The sequence below is a fragment of the Telopea speciosissima genome, chromosome 3, assembly GCF_018873765.1.
Source record: "Telopea speciosissima isolate NSW1024214 ecotype Mountain lineage chromosome 3, Tspe_v1, whole genome shotgun sequence".
NCBI classification, from domain to species: domain Eukaryota; kingdom Viridiplantae; phylum Streptophyta; class Magnoliopsida; order Proteales; family Proteaceae; genus Telopea; species Telopea speciosissima.
In genome coordinates this window covers 16,106,280-16,123,393 of record NC_057918.1, presented here as the reverse complement: position 1 = coordinate 16,123,393, position 17,114 = coordinate 16,106,280, and the positions used below count along the sequence as shown (strand labels likewise).

The 17,114-nt window shown below is 37.6% G+C and overlaps 1 protein-coding gene and 1 long non-coding RNA gene across 7 annotated transcripts in view; one reads left to right on the top strand and one right to left on the bottom strand.

Annotated features, from left to right (window-relative positions):
- Positions 1-650: 650 nt before the first annotated feature.
- On the bottom strand, positions 651-13,121 carry LOC122654502 (probable plastidic glucose transporter 2). Of its 6 annotated transcripts, none has more exons than XM_043848622.1 (15): positions 13,081-13,121; positions 12,295-12,430; positions 11,716-11,827; positions 11,523-11,590; positions 11,304-11,436; positions 10,391-10,490; positions 10,172-10,284; positions 9,968-10,061; positions 7,241-7,394; positions 6,998-7,141; positions 6,847-6,920; positions 6,263-6,351; positions 2,044-2,158; positions 1,235-1,424; positions 651-964 (listed from the first exon to the last, which is right to left on the bottom strand). In XM_043848622.1, the coding sequence occupies exons 2-14, from the start codon at positions 12,371-12,373 to the stop codon at positions 1,236-1,238; spliced, it is 1,464 nt and encodes a 487-aa protein (XP_043704557.1). In that variant the 5' UTR covers positions 12,374-12,430; positions 13,081-13,121; the 3' UTR covers positions 651-964; position 1,235. The 6 variants fall into 6 exon arrangements, with proteins under 6 accessions (XP_043704557.1, XP_043704558.1, XP_043704556.1 ...); XM_043848623.1 differs by lacking the exon at positions 13,081-13,121 and adding an exon at positions 12,801-12,919 and having other exon boundaries at positions 651-962; positions 1,232-1,424; XM_043848621.1 differs by lacking the exon at positions 13,081-13,121 and adding an exon at positions 12,801-12,919.
- Positions 3,963-17,114, top strand: part of LOC122654503 — a 26,267-nt gene continuing 13,115 nt past the window's right edge. Inside the window, exons 1-4 of the long non-coding RNA XR_006331922.1 lie at positions 3,963-4,066; positions 5,894-5,903; positions 7,801-7,805; positions 13,430-13,438. This is a non-coding gene — a long non-coding RNA (uncharacterized LOC122654503). The remainder of the gene's footprint in view (positions 4,067-5,893; positions 5,904-7,800; positions 7,806-13,429; positions 13,439-17,114) is intronic.

The following is a 17,114-nucleotide window of genomic DNA, read 5'->3' as shown; positions in this document are numbered from 1 at the left end:
TAAGATTCCATTTCCTTGATTGCCAGTCTTGTAACAGGAACATACACTAGCAATATTTCGTCCACCGTACGTACATGGATGTATTTTTTTTTTTTCTCGGTAAAAGTACATGGATGTATTATTAATGACAAACATGGTGCTTACTGCCGCATTGAAATGTCCAGTTGATGATGTCAAGAGCATTTATAGTTCATGGCTCCACTTTTCTCTCCGTCTCCAACGGCTCTATTTCAATGATTTTTTTCCTACAATTCTATTCCAATGGCACTTTTCCTACAACTCTATTTCAATGACTTAGTTTTTCCAATGTAGCCTCTAGTGGTGAGGTCTCCAGTAGTGAATGAGTCCCACAGTTTAGTGAATAATTCTCCAAGAGACCCCAAAGTTAGGATGGTTAATTAGTCATTTCTGACCCTTGAGTTACGTGGTCATCTTTGACCCTTGTTATCTTGTACTTAGTTCATTATTTTTATAATAAAATTCTTCTGTGTTTTCTAATTTAAATTTGAGCGGCATCACTTTTTTTTTTTTTTTTAACAAATGGAGGTTGCAGAATTGGATTCCTCTTCATAGAGAGAATGAATGGAGAGATGGACGGACGGATGCATAAGAATGCAAACTGCATGTGCAAGTCATCGTTATATGAGTCGTTAATGACAGATCCATCTTATTCTTCATAGTACCATTGATGAACTTAACATCCTCACAGAAAGAAGGAATCAATTATAAGTATGTTAAGATGGAAGGCTACATTGATATCATGTTGCTCTCAATATATTCACACAGAATTCTCTCAAGAACATTACACCAGCCTAACTATCGCCCGATGAAGCTTGACTATTTGTCACCATCAAACTGTGTGAATATAAATCCACATGGACGACTTTCGACAAAAATAGCAAAGCAAACAGACCAGGCCATCACCGACGTGAGAATTACATCTCCAAATTGTCCATCCATCTCCCTGCAGATTAAAAAAAAAAAAGAAAGGTAAGGTTTAGTCATCATATGAACTTTCTCATAACATGACTAGGCAAAAAAAGTTAAGACTGGATGGATGAAGTGCAAGTTGTATGTAATCTTCATATATTTCTAGCACTATGTTTTCATGTTTCCTTGTATAATAATTGAGGCAATTTCAGTAGAAACTTGACTCCATGACTCTGGTCAATAAAATCCTGTTTCCAAGAATGAAGAGAGAGAAGATACAGTATTTACAAGAACAGAAAAATACCTTAGTTGACGTCCTGTGGAAGAAGTGTTATCTCAATTTCTTGGAGTGATTTTCCTTTGGTTTCAATGACATTCCTCTTCACAAAAACCACAGCCATCAAACAAAAAGTAGCAAATATTGAGTACAAGACTTGTGGCCCAAGTACTTCCAGGAGACGCAAGAACAACAATCCCACAAAGAAATTTATAGCCTGAAAATGGAAGCACAAAAATTCAATTAGAAATAAGGCATCTTAAGTTCATGAATTGAAGCAACTGGAATTACAGGATGCAGCAACAGAAAAAGCATTGTAACTGAAAAATAACCCCCAATGTAAATTTGGTTCAGTCCCAAACGCAAACACAAAGATACTCCTCAACTTTGAATGCATAGAAATATTAAAGTCATCAATTGTAAGAACAAGAACTCACATCTAATGTAATGACATAGACCATAAGAGCACTAGTAACACTGAAATCAATGAAATGGCAAGAACTTCCCAAACGATATTTTAAACCTTTCATTTCAAGGGAAACACACTGAAAAAATTGAATCTCTTCCTTCTCAATATGTTTGCCTGCACTGGTCAATTGACATTGAAACACACCATTCACCCAGAGAGGGCAACTGTACTATGCCTAAACTTTTTATAAAATCTCAAAACCAATCTTATTAAGTTCATCAATTTGGGAGAGCAAAAGAACAAACTTGGGAGCCAAATTCCAAGATCAGAAGGATTTTTTAGAGTCTCTCGGTTTTCCCTCATTTTGAATTCAATTCTCAGACTTGCCACGTGAGAGGAGATTTTTTGAGCAAAAAGAAAGCAGTACCCAATGTACAGATAGACAGACTGCCATAGCCTTTGCCCGAATTCTGCTGGGGAAAATTTCAGGAAGGAGAAGACCAGGGACTGGACCAGCACCCACTGCAAAAGTTAAGACAAACCTGCAAAAATGAGTTCTTAACTAGTTACCATACACATTACCACTCACAAACAGTTCTACAAAGAAATTTTGAAAGAAAATTACCAAATAACTCTTATATAAACTGCTTTCACTCTACTTTGCAACTATCTTAACCAGAGTTGTCTGCTGCACACATTCCAATGGTTTTGCCAGACACATGGATTCTTTTCATCTATGCCTGGTTCGTTCTCCAAAACTTTTAGTCATATGGAGGTACTGATCGTATTGTTAGATTTGGTCAGTCAAAACAAAGAAATTCACAGATTGATTTCCAACTTGGTTTTGTTATTTGAGATGAAGCCTTTGACGTTCTTCCTCCTATGTTCAGTTCCACAAACATGTCAAAGACAAGAAATTGATTTTCAGCTTTACTCTAATTTTCAAGATAAAGATGTTCATGTTCTCCCTGACATGTTCAGTTTCTTATATGGTTGAGACCACACATTTCAAGAAGTGAAAAAGATATTGGCTGAGACTTCACAGCTCCTCACCATATATAAAAGGAGGCCTAAGTTGCAGGATTCCAAGGCCCAAGTCTTCATTCAAGGCAATTATGCTGTGGGGTCCACTTATAATATTACCCACCTAAGGCATGTGGCTCACGGAATTGAAGAGCATCAAAATAATAGGGCATAGCTAGGTCGGATGGAGTATTCAGGTTCATACTTCAGGGTACAGTATTTGGTTCCATGTTAACTAGTAAGGTATAGTCAAGTCCTTTCTTCTTCTTTTCTTTTTCTTTTTTTTTTTTTTCCTTAATTGGGGTGGGGTTGTTTTTTCTTTTTGCTCAATTTTTTTTATAAGTTTCTTCTGTCATGTTAGTTCACTTTACAAGTATTTAGCTATTAGTATGGTTTCACTTTATTAACTAAAGTCCTAATGCAAATAGAACTATTGGGGGAAAAGAGCTGGATGTCCCAGGAACTGCACATATATTTTTAGATGATGGGATACAATTGTTTGCTGCAGCTAGTTCAGAGCCAGTTCAACCAAGAGTGAAGGGTAATGATTTCCTGTGCTAACTGTGACACTAGGAGTACTAAATTTTTTTCATACGTGAAACTCAATTTGCCTCTCATCATTTTATTTCTGTTTATTTATTTTCTCTGCTGTTTTCGGCTAGAATGCTCAACATAACAATAACTACAGAGGACTTGTTCAAATTCCTAATCCCTAATTTATGCTGGTACTAAAGATCATCTTTTTCTTATTTTATTAATCTCTGAGTGATCCACCAGAAAGCTCAAACTAACTACCAGGTTAGGGGACTCTTTTGAAACTCCTAAAACCCTATGCATATTCATCAGGTGGGGAAAAGAAAAATAAGAAAAAACCCTAATCTATGCATACGCAACAAACAAATGATAATCTATCCACAGAACTGCTGGTGATACTTTTCTATCCTAGCCCCAAAGCTAGTAGGCCCTACTTGTGAGACACTCCTTTGTTTTTCTTCATTTTATTATTATGGTCAGTCCTAGTGGGCGAGCCTTGGCACAACGGTTAAGTTGTGCTAATGCAACCTGTTGTTTGCGGGGTCAAAACTTCAAAACAGCCTCTCCTGCAAAGCAAGGGGTAAGGCTGCGTACATTTTCCCTGCCAGACCCTGAAGTAGCAGAAGCCTCGTGCACTGGGACGCTCTCAGTCCTAGTTGAGTTATAAGTCCAGTTGACTTGTTATTTTTTTCCTTTTCTTTTAATTGTAGCAATACTATTCCAATAGGACTTGCACTTTGAGTTCTCGAATGCATTCCAAGGCTGAGGGGGGAGAAGCTGATCCCAGCCCGAACACAGCTTACAACCTTCATCGTACTGTGCTCTCCAAAGAGCAACTCTTCTCAAAATCTCAAAAGGTGCTGAGTTTTAATCCCATTCTAAGGATTCTTGTGGTTCTGGAGAATCCAGCTACAGGAGAACCAGGAACGAAGAGCTTTCCCCCCTTTTTCGCCCGACTCTTTGGTCTTAAGAATGCTGGTTTTAAGAATGGGTGATTGCCCATCGCCGACCCTTACTGCCCAACCTAAGAACGGACAGATAATGTGTTCCACTTATTGAATAGGAGTTTCATTACTTTTCCCCGGACATACATTTCAAGTAAATTAAATAAACCTGCAAATACTTGTTCTGCATATTATTTTCTTCCATCATTCTATACATATTTCACTCCAATCAAACCCCCCCCCATCAGCATACCAATTGAAAGATCTCTTTCTTCAAGAAGATTCTGTGCTTATCTACTGCCAATTCCTATCATCCAAACCACCCTAAAAATAGAGAAATATCATTTCTCGCTTAACCAAAGATTTAAGGATCCGTTTGGGGAGATCGATCATTCCCAACTAATCCAAAGAAAGAATCGCCAATCCAGTGAGACAAAAGCTTGATAATAACCTAGATAGGCCAGTCCACTAGGTATGATACACTGGACTGGTCTCATCTGGTACCAATATGGATTGGATGATCCAGCTGATCCAGTAACAATATTTAAAACCATCCTCCAAACCACACGCCCTATTAAGCACTAATCTGAAGTCTGGTAGATTTATTTTAGCTTTTAATTCTCTTTAGTTCTTATGTTCAAAACCCTAAACCATTGCATATTTCTCGTTTATTTCTCCATTTTCTTTTCTTTCTCTACATCTGAACCCTATTACTAGTATAACTTGGGGGAGGGGGAGAGATTCTATTTCCTATACCAAGGACAGCTATGGGTAGGATTTGAGGCAAGTTTCACCGATTGCAAACCTGAGCCTATTAAATATTGGTCAATGCTAGCCAGACACACGCCATCATGTACACAACAAACTCAATGGTTTTCTAAGGTAATCAGTGCAAGGTCTAAAGGTATTTTGCACACCAGTGACCCGCCAGACCCAGCCCAGCAAGGCAGAGCCCTGGTTTGACTCAACCTACTGGCATCGTTACAGCCTACCCTTGACAGCCCCATAGTCCAATCTTACAAAATCCTAGAACCAATTCCTTTCAAGTTCTACATCAGATGATTAGACCGACAACCGCATGACTGGCTGAGTAGTAAATTTCACTGTTGTTTGGCTTCTGTAATGAAACTTGGCATTTCTGTGATTCTATACTAAACTTGGTTGAACCTTTTGGTGAAATGTCATGAAGCCCTACTATAACAACCTAGGTTGAATGCAATATTATACTATATTTTAGATAGAAAAAATAGGAAAGTTATTTTAAAAAGGGTAAAGGTTTCCCTTACAGCCTGTCTGATGGTCCAAATATCTTCCATATGGCATCTTTGTTGGCACTTTAATTTTGTGCACGTGTTGTACACATCAACAATCCATCAACTAAATTTCAGCCCATAAATTTCCCCATGTGGAGATATAATGCCTTAAAAATTGGTTGAAAATTCTACTTCGCAAATTATAAAGGTAAAAGTCAACATAGTGGCCAAGACGTAGATGGGACTTGAAACATGATACACGGCTAATCCAAGGCAAGTTCTTCCCATTCAATGATTGGTTTGACCAGAGGAGACCAACACGTGATTCAAAATAAGTGTACCATCAAGGAAAAGATTCCTTGACAGGGAGTGCAAATAACATTTTCCCTTGTAGAGAACATGCAATATTAATTGGCAAAGGGCTTAATACTATGGACACAAAAGCAAGAAATTCATAGGACCCTGACAATACATTTAAAATGAAGATTAGCTATACAGAAAAGGAACCCCACTGAATTCTAAGGTTACTGGTAGTAACCTTGTAACCCTTTTGAAACTCAGCACGAGGAGAAGAATATGCATTATATCATGCAAAACAAACCCTGGCAAAAGTTTAATCCCCTATCAATTGCAACAATTTAATTTTAACAATATTCAACTGAAATATTTTGGTGAAGTTACTTTCACTCAGAGAACTGAAACCAAAACTTTTGGCCAAAATTTAGAAACCCTTATTGTATGATAGCTAGGGAATAAAAGCTAAACAAAGCATCTGCATGAGTTGAATTTTTCCTCAACCTCATTCATCAGGTGAAAAAAACATCTAAGAATCCAAAAGCTGGTCCTATATAGAACCTTCTAATAACATCATCTTTAGATGATCATTACTCACAGTAACATCCCACTGACAGATAGACACATAGCTGCAGAGCCTGGTAAGAAAGAACCTGCTGCAGTGACCTGGATTCCCATTGCTCCTGCCTGAATCAATCAAATGCAAAATTTCATGTCAGATATATCAGATCCAGACAATGCATCAGACAGCAGGCTAAGTCTAAGGGGGAAAGTCTGGTGGTAGTATACATTATCTGTTGGTAAATGTAAATGGATATGGATCCACCTTCCAGCGCATAGCACCAGAAGGAACTATTTATCCAAAATTATTAAGTGAATACGCATAAACTTCCAACTCTTGAAATTCAATAAGTAGAAACCTAAGAATGAGGCCAAACATCTAACAGAGAATTTGAAGAGGGAAGTAAAAATAAAAAGAAAAAACCTAGTCTGTATATCATATCCAATCAGGTTGGTTGCTGCCCTAGAAGATTTCCTAGGTTGAACCACTACACGGTGTCCAACCTGAGCCAAAGAAATGACTGTCATTTATGTTCTATAATTCCAGTAAATAAATTTCCAACTAAAATTGCAAGTGTATGAGAGAAATCTTTGGCAAATGTTTATGATATGAATAATTACCATGCCCGTGAAGCTTGCCAAAAGAAGCCCCTTCCTTCCCATTTTATCCATCAAAATCATCGCAACAATCGACCCTGAAGATAGGCAGATAAAAGAGAGTTCTCCAAAATTTCAATATAAAAAGTAAGATACTTGAGGGGTTAGTCCTTACCAGACAAATTTGCAACTCCTACACAGATGTTTGCCAGGTCTGATGGCATCCCCACTCTTTTAAAGACGGTTGAAGAGAAATAGAATACGGCATTAATACCAGACAATTGTTGGAAAGCATATAAGGTTGATCCAATAAAAACAACTGCATAAAAGGAAAAGTGAATGACAAAGCATATAGTGGGAAATAAGCAAGTATTTATATGACACCATGGAACAAATAAATTCAACAATATGCAGATACCTTTGAAATGGCGACCACGGAATAACTCTGAGTACTTTACCGCTTCTACATCATCACTTCTGTCCAACTTTGACAGTTCACCAATTGCACTTTTGACATATGATTCACCTAAGAGCTTCTCAAATTCAGCTTCAGCTTCCGCATATCTTCCTCGCTGTACCATGCAAATATACAACTGTAAGAAGTTACTTCCCTTCAAGTATATACTAATAACTAATTCACTGGTTTATAGCATTCACAACGAATGACATACAGAGCTATGTGTTAGGCCTGTTTTGCTAGGAAAACACTAAACAATGCTACGCCCTTGATACAATGGTGAAGTGTTGAAATTATTTATCCACCCATGTCCCCCTTTGGATAGTCCGTCGTGTTAGAGCTCCTCTATGATATACATATTGTTTCCTCCTTTTCCTACAAGGTCGGCCTTTTAGAGGAAGCGGTTCCAACATGGTATCAGAGCAAGCATGGGTCACGGTATCGAGTCCCCCTGAGAGCGGGCAGGTGTTGAAATTATTTATCCACCCGTGTCCCCCTTTGGATAGTCCGCCATGTTAGAGCTCCTGTTATGATATACATATTGTTTCCTCCCTTTCCTATAAGGTCGGCCTTTTAGAGGAAGCGGTTCCAACATGAAGGAATAACAAAAATAAAAATATTGCAATCAAATAATAAAACAGACCAGAATGCACCAGTGGCCTGAAGGATTTCCATGTTTTCACTCAGAGGACATTCTTCTATTCAAGTACAAGTGGTCAAATTTTTCCTAACTATTACCATTCTTGTATTTTCCTTTAGAGCCTTGTACAGTTGTACCTGCACCAAATCACTTCTTACTAGTGATTCACTTGTCCTACTCAATACCCTCATCTCAATTCACTCATTCTATGGTGCCATGCAATTTCTTGATTGCTTAGCATCCATAAATCATTGCTGGACATGTACCCATCTTAGCCAGTTTTTTCCTAAATTTTGATATTAGTGCAACAAGTACACTAATCACACAAACTCCAAAAGCACAAATCTATTTTACTTTTGTTATATGTTCAGCATCCTTTCGGAGTCCCTAGTCCTACCTTGTGGATAATTAAACACTAACAATAAGTATACTTGCTTTGGGGTTTCTCTTTGGACATCATTCTAGCTATTTCTCATTCCTGCTCACATGTTTGCTGAATACTAATCTCTCATTTCTGCTTTACTCCAACTTGATTTAAAATTTTTATTCAGAAGCTTACCACCCTCAGAGCTCATGAACGAAAACTGCCATCTAAGAAAAATACCAAGCTCACATAAAGGAATATTGTGTCAGACTGTCAGCTGGTTTTCTCTTTTTTTTTTTTTTTTTGGGTCTAATGATCTTGTTTTTAGTCAACCAGGAAAAATTAATCTCTCCTATCCACTTCCAATACCATAAGGTCTTTAACTTTTCCTCTCTTTTATCTCCTTCAAAGTTTCATATATTCAGATGAGCTCGTCCTCATAAAACTAGGTGCCTTTGGTGTTCTCCTTTAGTAATCAACTATTTTCCTTCATCTTTTGTCCTTCACCCAGACCTTTTAGGCATGACCCTTCTTGCAACTTTAAAGCACATGATTAAATGCTCACATGGTCCCCATGAAATCAGTCTGCACAAGAACTTCTTCATAATATGAACACTTAGGAGTATTTTATTGTTTTGGTTTTCATGCCAAAACTCATTACTCGTTTGATTGTGTAGGGCAGTCTAAAAATTTCTAAGCATATAGCTCAGTGGCCTACATTAAAACCATTGCTAACAATATTACCTTACTAGAGTGCTGGATTGATCTGCTTTAATAGATGTTTCAATATCAGCCTTTATAATCTAATCACATGAGATAGGCTTATTAGATCATTGATTCTACAACACTAGTAATTGATTTATCTTTTCTAATTTTGTCTTCTACCACAGCAATAGCATTTACAGTTCAGGCATAAAAGGATGAAGAAATTCCTAAGCATATAAATCAACTGTACTTATCAACTGTACTTATTCAACCATTATGATAATATACTAAGAAATACATGGTCTTTGTACCAGCCATCATGGACACAATGGGAATTGCCCTGGATGGTCTGGAATTCCAGACTAAGTACCATACATGTGATAATATTGTACAAAGGAGTCATTTATTTACTTTTCAAACATTAGTTTTTACAAGTTTGTGCAAGATACAGTACAGTATAAGTTGCAAGGATAGTCTAATGATTCAACCATAATGACCCAGTGGCTTATATATAGAATCATCTGGAACTCCATATAAAATAAGATGTAAGTAATGCTGAACCTGAAATCAAGCTGCTTGTTTGATAAACTTTTCCTTCAGTTTTTTTTTTTCCCAAAACCAGCTATGTTTATACGGAAGTTCCCATTAAAGATTCTCTCACAGTACTTAGGAAAGAGCACCAAAAAAAAAACACAATTTGCACAGTTCATTAGCCTGATCATATATCTGTCTGACAAAAGTTTATTCATTTAAAGCAAAAGAGAGTTGATTCTGACCATTTTTCTAAGCCTATGAAATATTAAAACTAAGGAATATGAAATATTACAAATTAAGGACACTGCTAGATATATATAGAGAGAGACAGAGAGAGATGAGATAACTGTCCAGGCTCAGTGAATCCATAGTGAAGAAAGGTTAAATATAAGAAAGAAACAAATCATTCCAAAGGCAAGGAACAAATAAACTGAAACCAATTGACCTTGTAAAGCCAATGGGGGCTCTCTGCACAGAACACCATGGCAAGCGCAAGTATTGCAGCAGGAACAGCAGATACCCAGAAACACACCCGCCACCTAAGAATTTGAGTCAGTATCAAATATAATCCTTATTTTCCAAGCAGAAAGGAAGTGAGTACACAATAAGAGTCCAAATTCCAAATCTTTTGTTTATTATATGCTCCTACCAACCAACAATTTCTTTGGCAGGGATTCCAATGAACAGAGCACCCATAAGCCCAAAACATGTTGCAATCTGGATGAAGCTTCCATATGTACCCCTCACAAAAGAAGGTGAAACCTGCTTATTTACATGAGGAAAAATCAGATCAGGTATAAGTAGCAGTAAAAAGAGAAATAAGTGTCTCCACTAAACATTAAGGGAACAATAAAACCATCTCCCATACCTCTGCCACATAGAGAGATGCAACAGCCGGGCCCAGACCCATTCCTGTTCCAACTAAAAACCTCCCAAGAAGCATACCCTCCAAATTTTTTGTTGTGGCACTGCAAATGAGTAGAAACATTTGGATTGGCTATTGGAAAGAAAAGGTACAAGAATTATGATTAAGCAAATAGCTTGAATAGTTAAATTTATGCAGATAGTTCATTTAGAATCAGTTTCCGTGTTAGTATAGGTTTAACTAAAAATGGTCATAACCAATGGAAGTCCATTTTTTGCAGGGACAGGATTGTATGTTAGCACATGTTTAACACAAGAATAAAAATTTCTGTGACCTTTATTCCAGAAAATGACTACAAAACAATGACATTCATGGTTGCAAGTATCAGGACCGAACTGGGTAAGTAGGCTGCACCGCTGAACCACCGATACAATACTAATTCCCCCTGAAAAGCTTCGGCCCAAACTTGGCCAGGATTCATCAAACTAGGGTGAATCAACTCAGGATAGGCTCCAGATGCACGAATTTAGATCCAATCCTACGTCTGAAGTTTTAAATCCTAGAATGAGATAGCAATTGAAACCCAAGAATGATTGTAAGACAAGTCAAAGTCTCTTAGATAGACAGGACTCCAAGGGCAACATTGACCAGAGGCACCAATGAAAGCCAGTTACAAGCAAAGATCAAAATAAAGCAGATCCTCAAAATAAACAAGCAAGACAAGCAGAAAATTCTGAACTAGAAAAACTCAGGAGACCCAATATTTTCCCAGAAGAGGCACAAAACTCTGAATGGATTCAATTTGCAATAGAATTTCGAGAGCTAGCTCCAAACACACATGTACTAAATATTTGAGCTACTTAAGATCATTGGACGACAGGAAAATAGCATTTTGATCTATATTGCCCTCAAATACCTTATGGAAGCACCAATAATCATTGGTAAAGTACTTAATTGGAAAGCCCTGCAGCGACCAACCCCATCTGCAATCCAACCACTGAATAAAGATCCAACAAACGCACCAGCTAAGCATGTGCTCACCACTAAACCTTCACTAGACATAAGAGACAACTATTAAAATGGCAATCAAGACTCGAAGGTAAAAGAAAATAAATAGCATAGCAAGAAAGAGTACCTTCAGCCAAGGTATTCCCACTAAAACCAAGATCTAAAGAAATGCTTTCAAGTGGTTCATTAACCACTCTGTATGAAAAAAAATCAAACACCACAAATCACATTCCAAATTAGAAGGCTTCTAAAAACACGTAATTGAAGCGGATGAGAAAATATAGCACATAAGAAATTCCTCACAAAGATGTTGAACGCACCCAAGATGGTAACCGTATAAGAATGACGTAATGGTTGATACAAGTACATGGGGAAGAGAACGCTGCCAGGAAGGGTTTGTTGTTTGGACGCCCACACCATTCTGCAAAAGAGCTAAAAGAATCGAAGAATTTAACCAAATATGATGCAAATGAATGTAAGGTGTAAACTCAATACACATATGGGACCATTGTTTCAAAGAATTGCTAATACTTTATTACATTAAAAGAATGACAGGAGGCCAAGGAAAAACTTCAAGAGAGGCACCTAGAGCCAAACCACAGAGGAATAACAATCAAGATCAAGACTTTCCAGGTCGTTAGCTCAAGCATTCCCAAGACCTTTTTTTTTGAAGTCCCAGGTAGCTAAAAAAACACCATGCATAGAACAAGGCATCAGATCTTAATTATCTTTTTTCAAGTTAGATCCAATATCGGGGTTCTCAATTCCAATTTTGGAAGAGCATCAGAGATACAAGTTTTTTTTTTTTTTTTTTGGGTTGGGGGGGGGGGGTTGTGGCGCGAAGGGGGAGTGAGGGAGACCTGCAATAATGAATAAGAGCAATCTGGAGCTACAAGTACCTGAATTTTCTTCCCTATCGGGCACATTCATACGCTTGTATGTCGAGGATAGCTCCCGCGTTGTTGGACGACCCCGCATGCCGGAATAACACAGCCTTTCGGCCAAAGGGCCTGCTTGAAGAACTTCAGGATCAAACTGCAACAACAAAGCAGCTTCACGTCATTCCACGACACCTAAATACTCATCTCATTACAGTAATCTTCAAATTACAAATTCTTTCCCAACGTAGCTACCAGAATTTGAATCAGTCAGATGTTTACTTCTACCCACACTAGTAGTGTGGAAATGTAACGCAATACTTCAATAAATCTCAACGTAAGAAGCTAAACAACTGGATCGAGAAGTCTAGAAACAATCCTAACGAACAAATTCTATTCCCGATATAAAAGCGAACGCAACATTCATAACTCAAATTGGGAGCTCATTTCAGCGTTCAATACACATTTCCAATCAACATTCCAAACCAGGAAAGGAAAGAAATCGCATATCAAAACAGGACCACTACCTGAAATCAAAGCTTTCCGGCCACAGGGAAAAGAAATCAGGACAATAAAATGGAAAGAGGAGGGAGGTCAACCATTAAATTTTATTATAGATCTCCACTCGATAAAAGGAACCAAAAACAGAAAATTCAGTTTTTTTTAGTAAAAATCCTGGAAAAAAAAAAAAGGTTAAGAGAAAGTGATCCAGAGTTCCGGAACCGGAACCAAAATGTAGAGAGAAGGATGAATTTTTCCACAGCATCTCGATAGGAATAGAAATGCATCAGTCCGTGAGTCCCCCACCTAATTCGAGTATCGGAAGTAATTAGGAAAACGAAAGATGTCCAGTGCTAACGTATGTGAAAAATGACTCAATCTGGAGAGTCTTCAAAGTGATTCACCAGAACAAACGTAAGAAGTGGAACTCCACCCGAGATTTTCGAAACCGTTCACGAGAAAACTGGGAAAGAAACGAATGAGCAATACGAGGGTTTTAAGAGAGAGAAAGCAAACTTGGAGTTGGAGCGAAGAAGCGCCTGAAGGTGCAGAAGGAACCCAAGAAGCACCAGATGAATTATTACTTCAGTATTCCTCTGAGCTCAGAATCCATGTTGGTAGTTGTTGCGTTGTGTAAAGATGAAATTTTCAAAAGGTAGTTGGAGTCGACACGTGTCTCCTCTCACGTGATACCTAGATCCTACCAATCCATATAAGGAAGGATCCACATCCACTAGTTCCATGTGTTGTACTCTCATCTTACTTCCACGATTTCTCAGCACACTACCTGTCTTTATGACCATCCAACGGCTGTACTTGAATTAATTCAAACTTTTTGGAAAATCTGATGAGACCTATCTGAACCACCATAAACCCAAAAAACAACCCAACCCAACCCAACCGGTTCATCTCACTCAAACTAAACCCACTTTTAACCCAACCATTTTCACTCAAACTAAACCCCCACACATCCCCATTTCTATTCGAACGAAATGCCCTAAAACTCTGAGTTGCAGAAGAACTCCATCGCTCCACTCAAGTGCAGGATGAGGAAAAATAGTTGTAAACCATAGTTGTAGAAATAGTTTAGTTCACAAAGATTGCAGAGGGTCATCAACCATAGAGGCTGGAATGCACTCTCTTATTCTTCTCCCCTGCAGTTCTCTCATCTCTTATGTTCTATTTCTGCTGTTGCTACTTATAATAAAGCATCATCTCCATTTACCCTCTGTTTCTGTTAGCTGGAATTTCATGTTTTTTAATCTGTAAATTCTGATCTCTTTGCTGCAATCTCTTATCACATCTTCTATTCTAAGTAAACTGAACAGATTTGATCCCAACAACCAAAAGGATCAAGTATGGACCCTTCTCGACACCCTCATCAACCTTGTTTATTGCAACCATAAATCCAATTTCTTGATAGCATGAACCAGTAAAATCACACTTAGTCATCCCATTTCCACCTCCATCTGACCTCCCTCAAGAACCTTTGCGCATGCTTGGTTTTTCCTCGCTTTGTCCTCAACCCAAGACCTTCACATAAATTGCATTTGTAGGTGTGAGAAGAACTATATCACAACCATTGTCCATTTCACAGGGAACAAATAAATAAACCATAACCATCCTAACACTGGAAATTTGCCCGTCCTTTACTCAGCCTAGAACAAGTTTTAGACTATAGCATTGAAGATAATCATATTTATTAATGATTTAATACTTTACCATAATATAATTTCAAGGCTAAGAACAGGGGTGGGGCTAGGTTGCAAAAGAAGATGAGGGCAAGGCCACAAGGGCATGTTTTTGGGTGTTCAGTTTAACCTATCAAAAAAAGCTAGAAGAATACAATTGGAAGATGGCGGAGCGGATGGAGAAAGGGGCAAACCAGAGTTTTGCCACAAGGGCATGTTCGTGTTTGCAGAAGAAGATGGGGTTTTTTGGGTGTTCAGTTTAACCTTTCAAAAAAAAAAAAATAAGAAGAAGAAGAGATTATTCATCCACAGAAAGGGAGTAAAATGAAAAAACACAATTGGAGCGATCGAGTTCTTCTGCAACACAGAGTTTTAGGGCATTTCGTTCGAGAAGGGTTTTGAAGGGAGAAGGGTGGATTGCGAAGTAAGGTTTCACTTTTTCTCCACGATGGTTGCCGCAGCTTAGATGGTCGCTGCAATGTCACCCATTTCCGGTGTGGTTCATGCAGATTTGGAGAAGAAGAGAGCGAGGGAAGAAGCAGGTCGAGATTTTGGGAAATTTGGGATTTCAAATCGTTTTTAAACCTTATCACTTGCGTGTAATGGGTTAGGTTTGGTTTTGGGTCGTCTGGGTCGGTCGGGGTTGTTTTTGGGTTTAATGAGGTTCAAAACCCATTTGAAATTTTGGATTAACAACCGTTGGATGGAAGTAAGATGGAAGTACAAGTTTGGAAGTAGAGGATGTGGATCTACACCGGCGGATAGCCGACATTCCTGAGTTCTGGCGAATTCTGTGGATTTTTTTTTTTTTTTTTTTTTGATAATGAGAATTTATTAACCAGGGTGGATCCTCATTGGAGAAGAGCCCGACGCTCTTTGTCTTTGTGAGACTGACATCGAATCACATATCAGAAAAATAATTTTGTTTTTATATGTTGATTATGTTTCATTTTTCTTTTTTTTTTCTTTTTTTTTTTTTAAGCCAAACGTTCTCTTTGTTGGTGGAGGCTGCACCCATACAAATGGGGTGGAAGAAATGACCATCCTACCCCCTGAATCACAAGCCCATGTGTTTAGGCGTAGGTTGCGCTGCAGCATTGAAAACATAAGCCCTTTTTTTTATGCAAACACAAAGTAAAAAAAGGCATAGGAAATGGGTGGCGAGGTAAGCATCACCTGGACGAGTGCTACGCTCCCTATAAAGGGTTTTTTTTTTCTTAATAGTAATTACATCATCCTCAATAGTTATAGATTTTTTTATTTTTTTTTTGGTGAAAATCCTCTATAGTTATAAATAACTTATCTACTTGGGTTTTAGTAGCTAATTTATTTACGATAAAAACCTTATAATAATCGTTCCAATTCCAGCATTTGACATTATGAAACCTATATCCATTAAGAATCTAAGGCTGTGTTTGGTAATGTTTCTGTTTTGGAAATGTTGTTCTTTAGTAGAATCATCTTTTTCCATTTTTGTTCTGAAACTGTGTCCTATGGACATTTGACAAACATGTTCTAGAATTGTTTTCGAAACAGAAAAAGAACAACTAGCGTGTTTGGTAAATCTTGTTCCCGAATAGATTATGTACACTGTTGTCAATGTTGGACATTTGACAAACATGTTCTAGAATTGTTTTTGGAACAGAAAAAGAACAACTAGCACGTTTGGTAAATCTTGTTCCCGAATAGATTATGTACACTGTTGTCAACATTTACAAAAATGTCATTTTCATTATTAATTAACCCAATAATGTCCTAACGCCATTATTGTCATGCAAGACATAATAATAAAATTTTACAAAAATACCATTAAAATTCTCTTCCTTAAAATAATTATGAAAATGTAGGCATTTATACTAAAAGATACTATTACAATTATTATACAGGCAAAATAACGAGTTCAATAAAATAGAGAAAATATAGATTGAAACTTCAAGAGATGGTATAAATCTTCACTTTTGTTCAAGTCTAGTTTGCTAACAACTTCAAGAACGTCTATCAACATTCTTATATGGTTCTCCGAACCTTTAAGAGCCTTTAGGCCCTTAGTCAAAACCGAACCGAATTGGGCTTTGGACAAACTAAGGTGACTCAGGGTTGGATTGAGAATTTAAAAAAACCCTGCCTAGCCCAACTCTATTGCTGCCCTAAGTAATTTGAAATGGCATTCTTAAATTTTATGGGATTTTTTTATTTCTTTTTCAACTACTAGCCAGACCCTCAAATTTTATTTTCTTTTTGGTAACTCAGACCCTCAAATTTTGACTTCCTATCAAAATGTGAGCCACGCTTTGCACAAGCAAATGCATAGGTGCCTTCCCACGATACTCCGAAAATGCCATTAAATGATTGCATTAGAAAGAAAAAAAACAAAACAAAAAAAACACAAAAAAGGAAAAGGTTAGGTCTGCTAGCACCCTATGTGTCTCTCTCTTTTTTTCTCCATTTGAGGGGTAAAGAATTCATTTCAAGGTGGAAGAGAGAAATAGACACTAAGGTGCTAGCATACCTATCCCTCTCCAAAACAAAAATATCCACGTAAAATACAATATAAACTTTTTTTTCAATGAGTCGGTTTCTACCGCTTCAATCAAAGAGCACTTATTCCTAGATCACCAAAATCCCTCAATTAAAAACCCTCCATTTTTT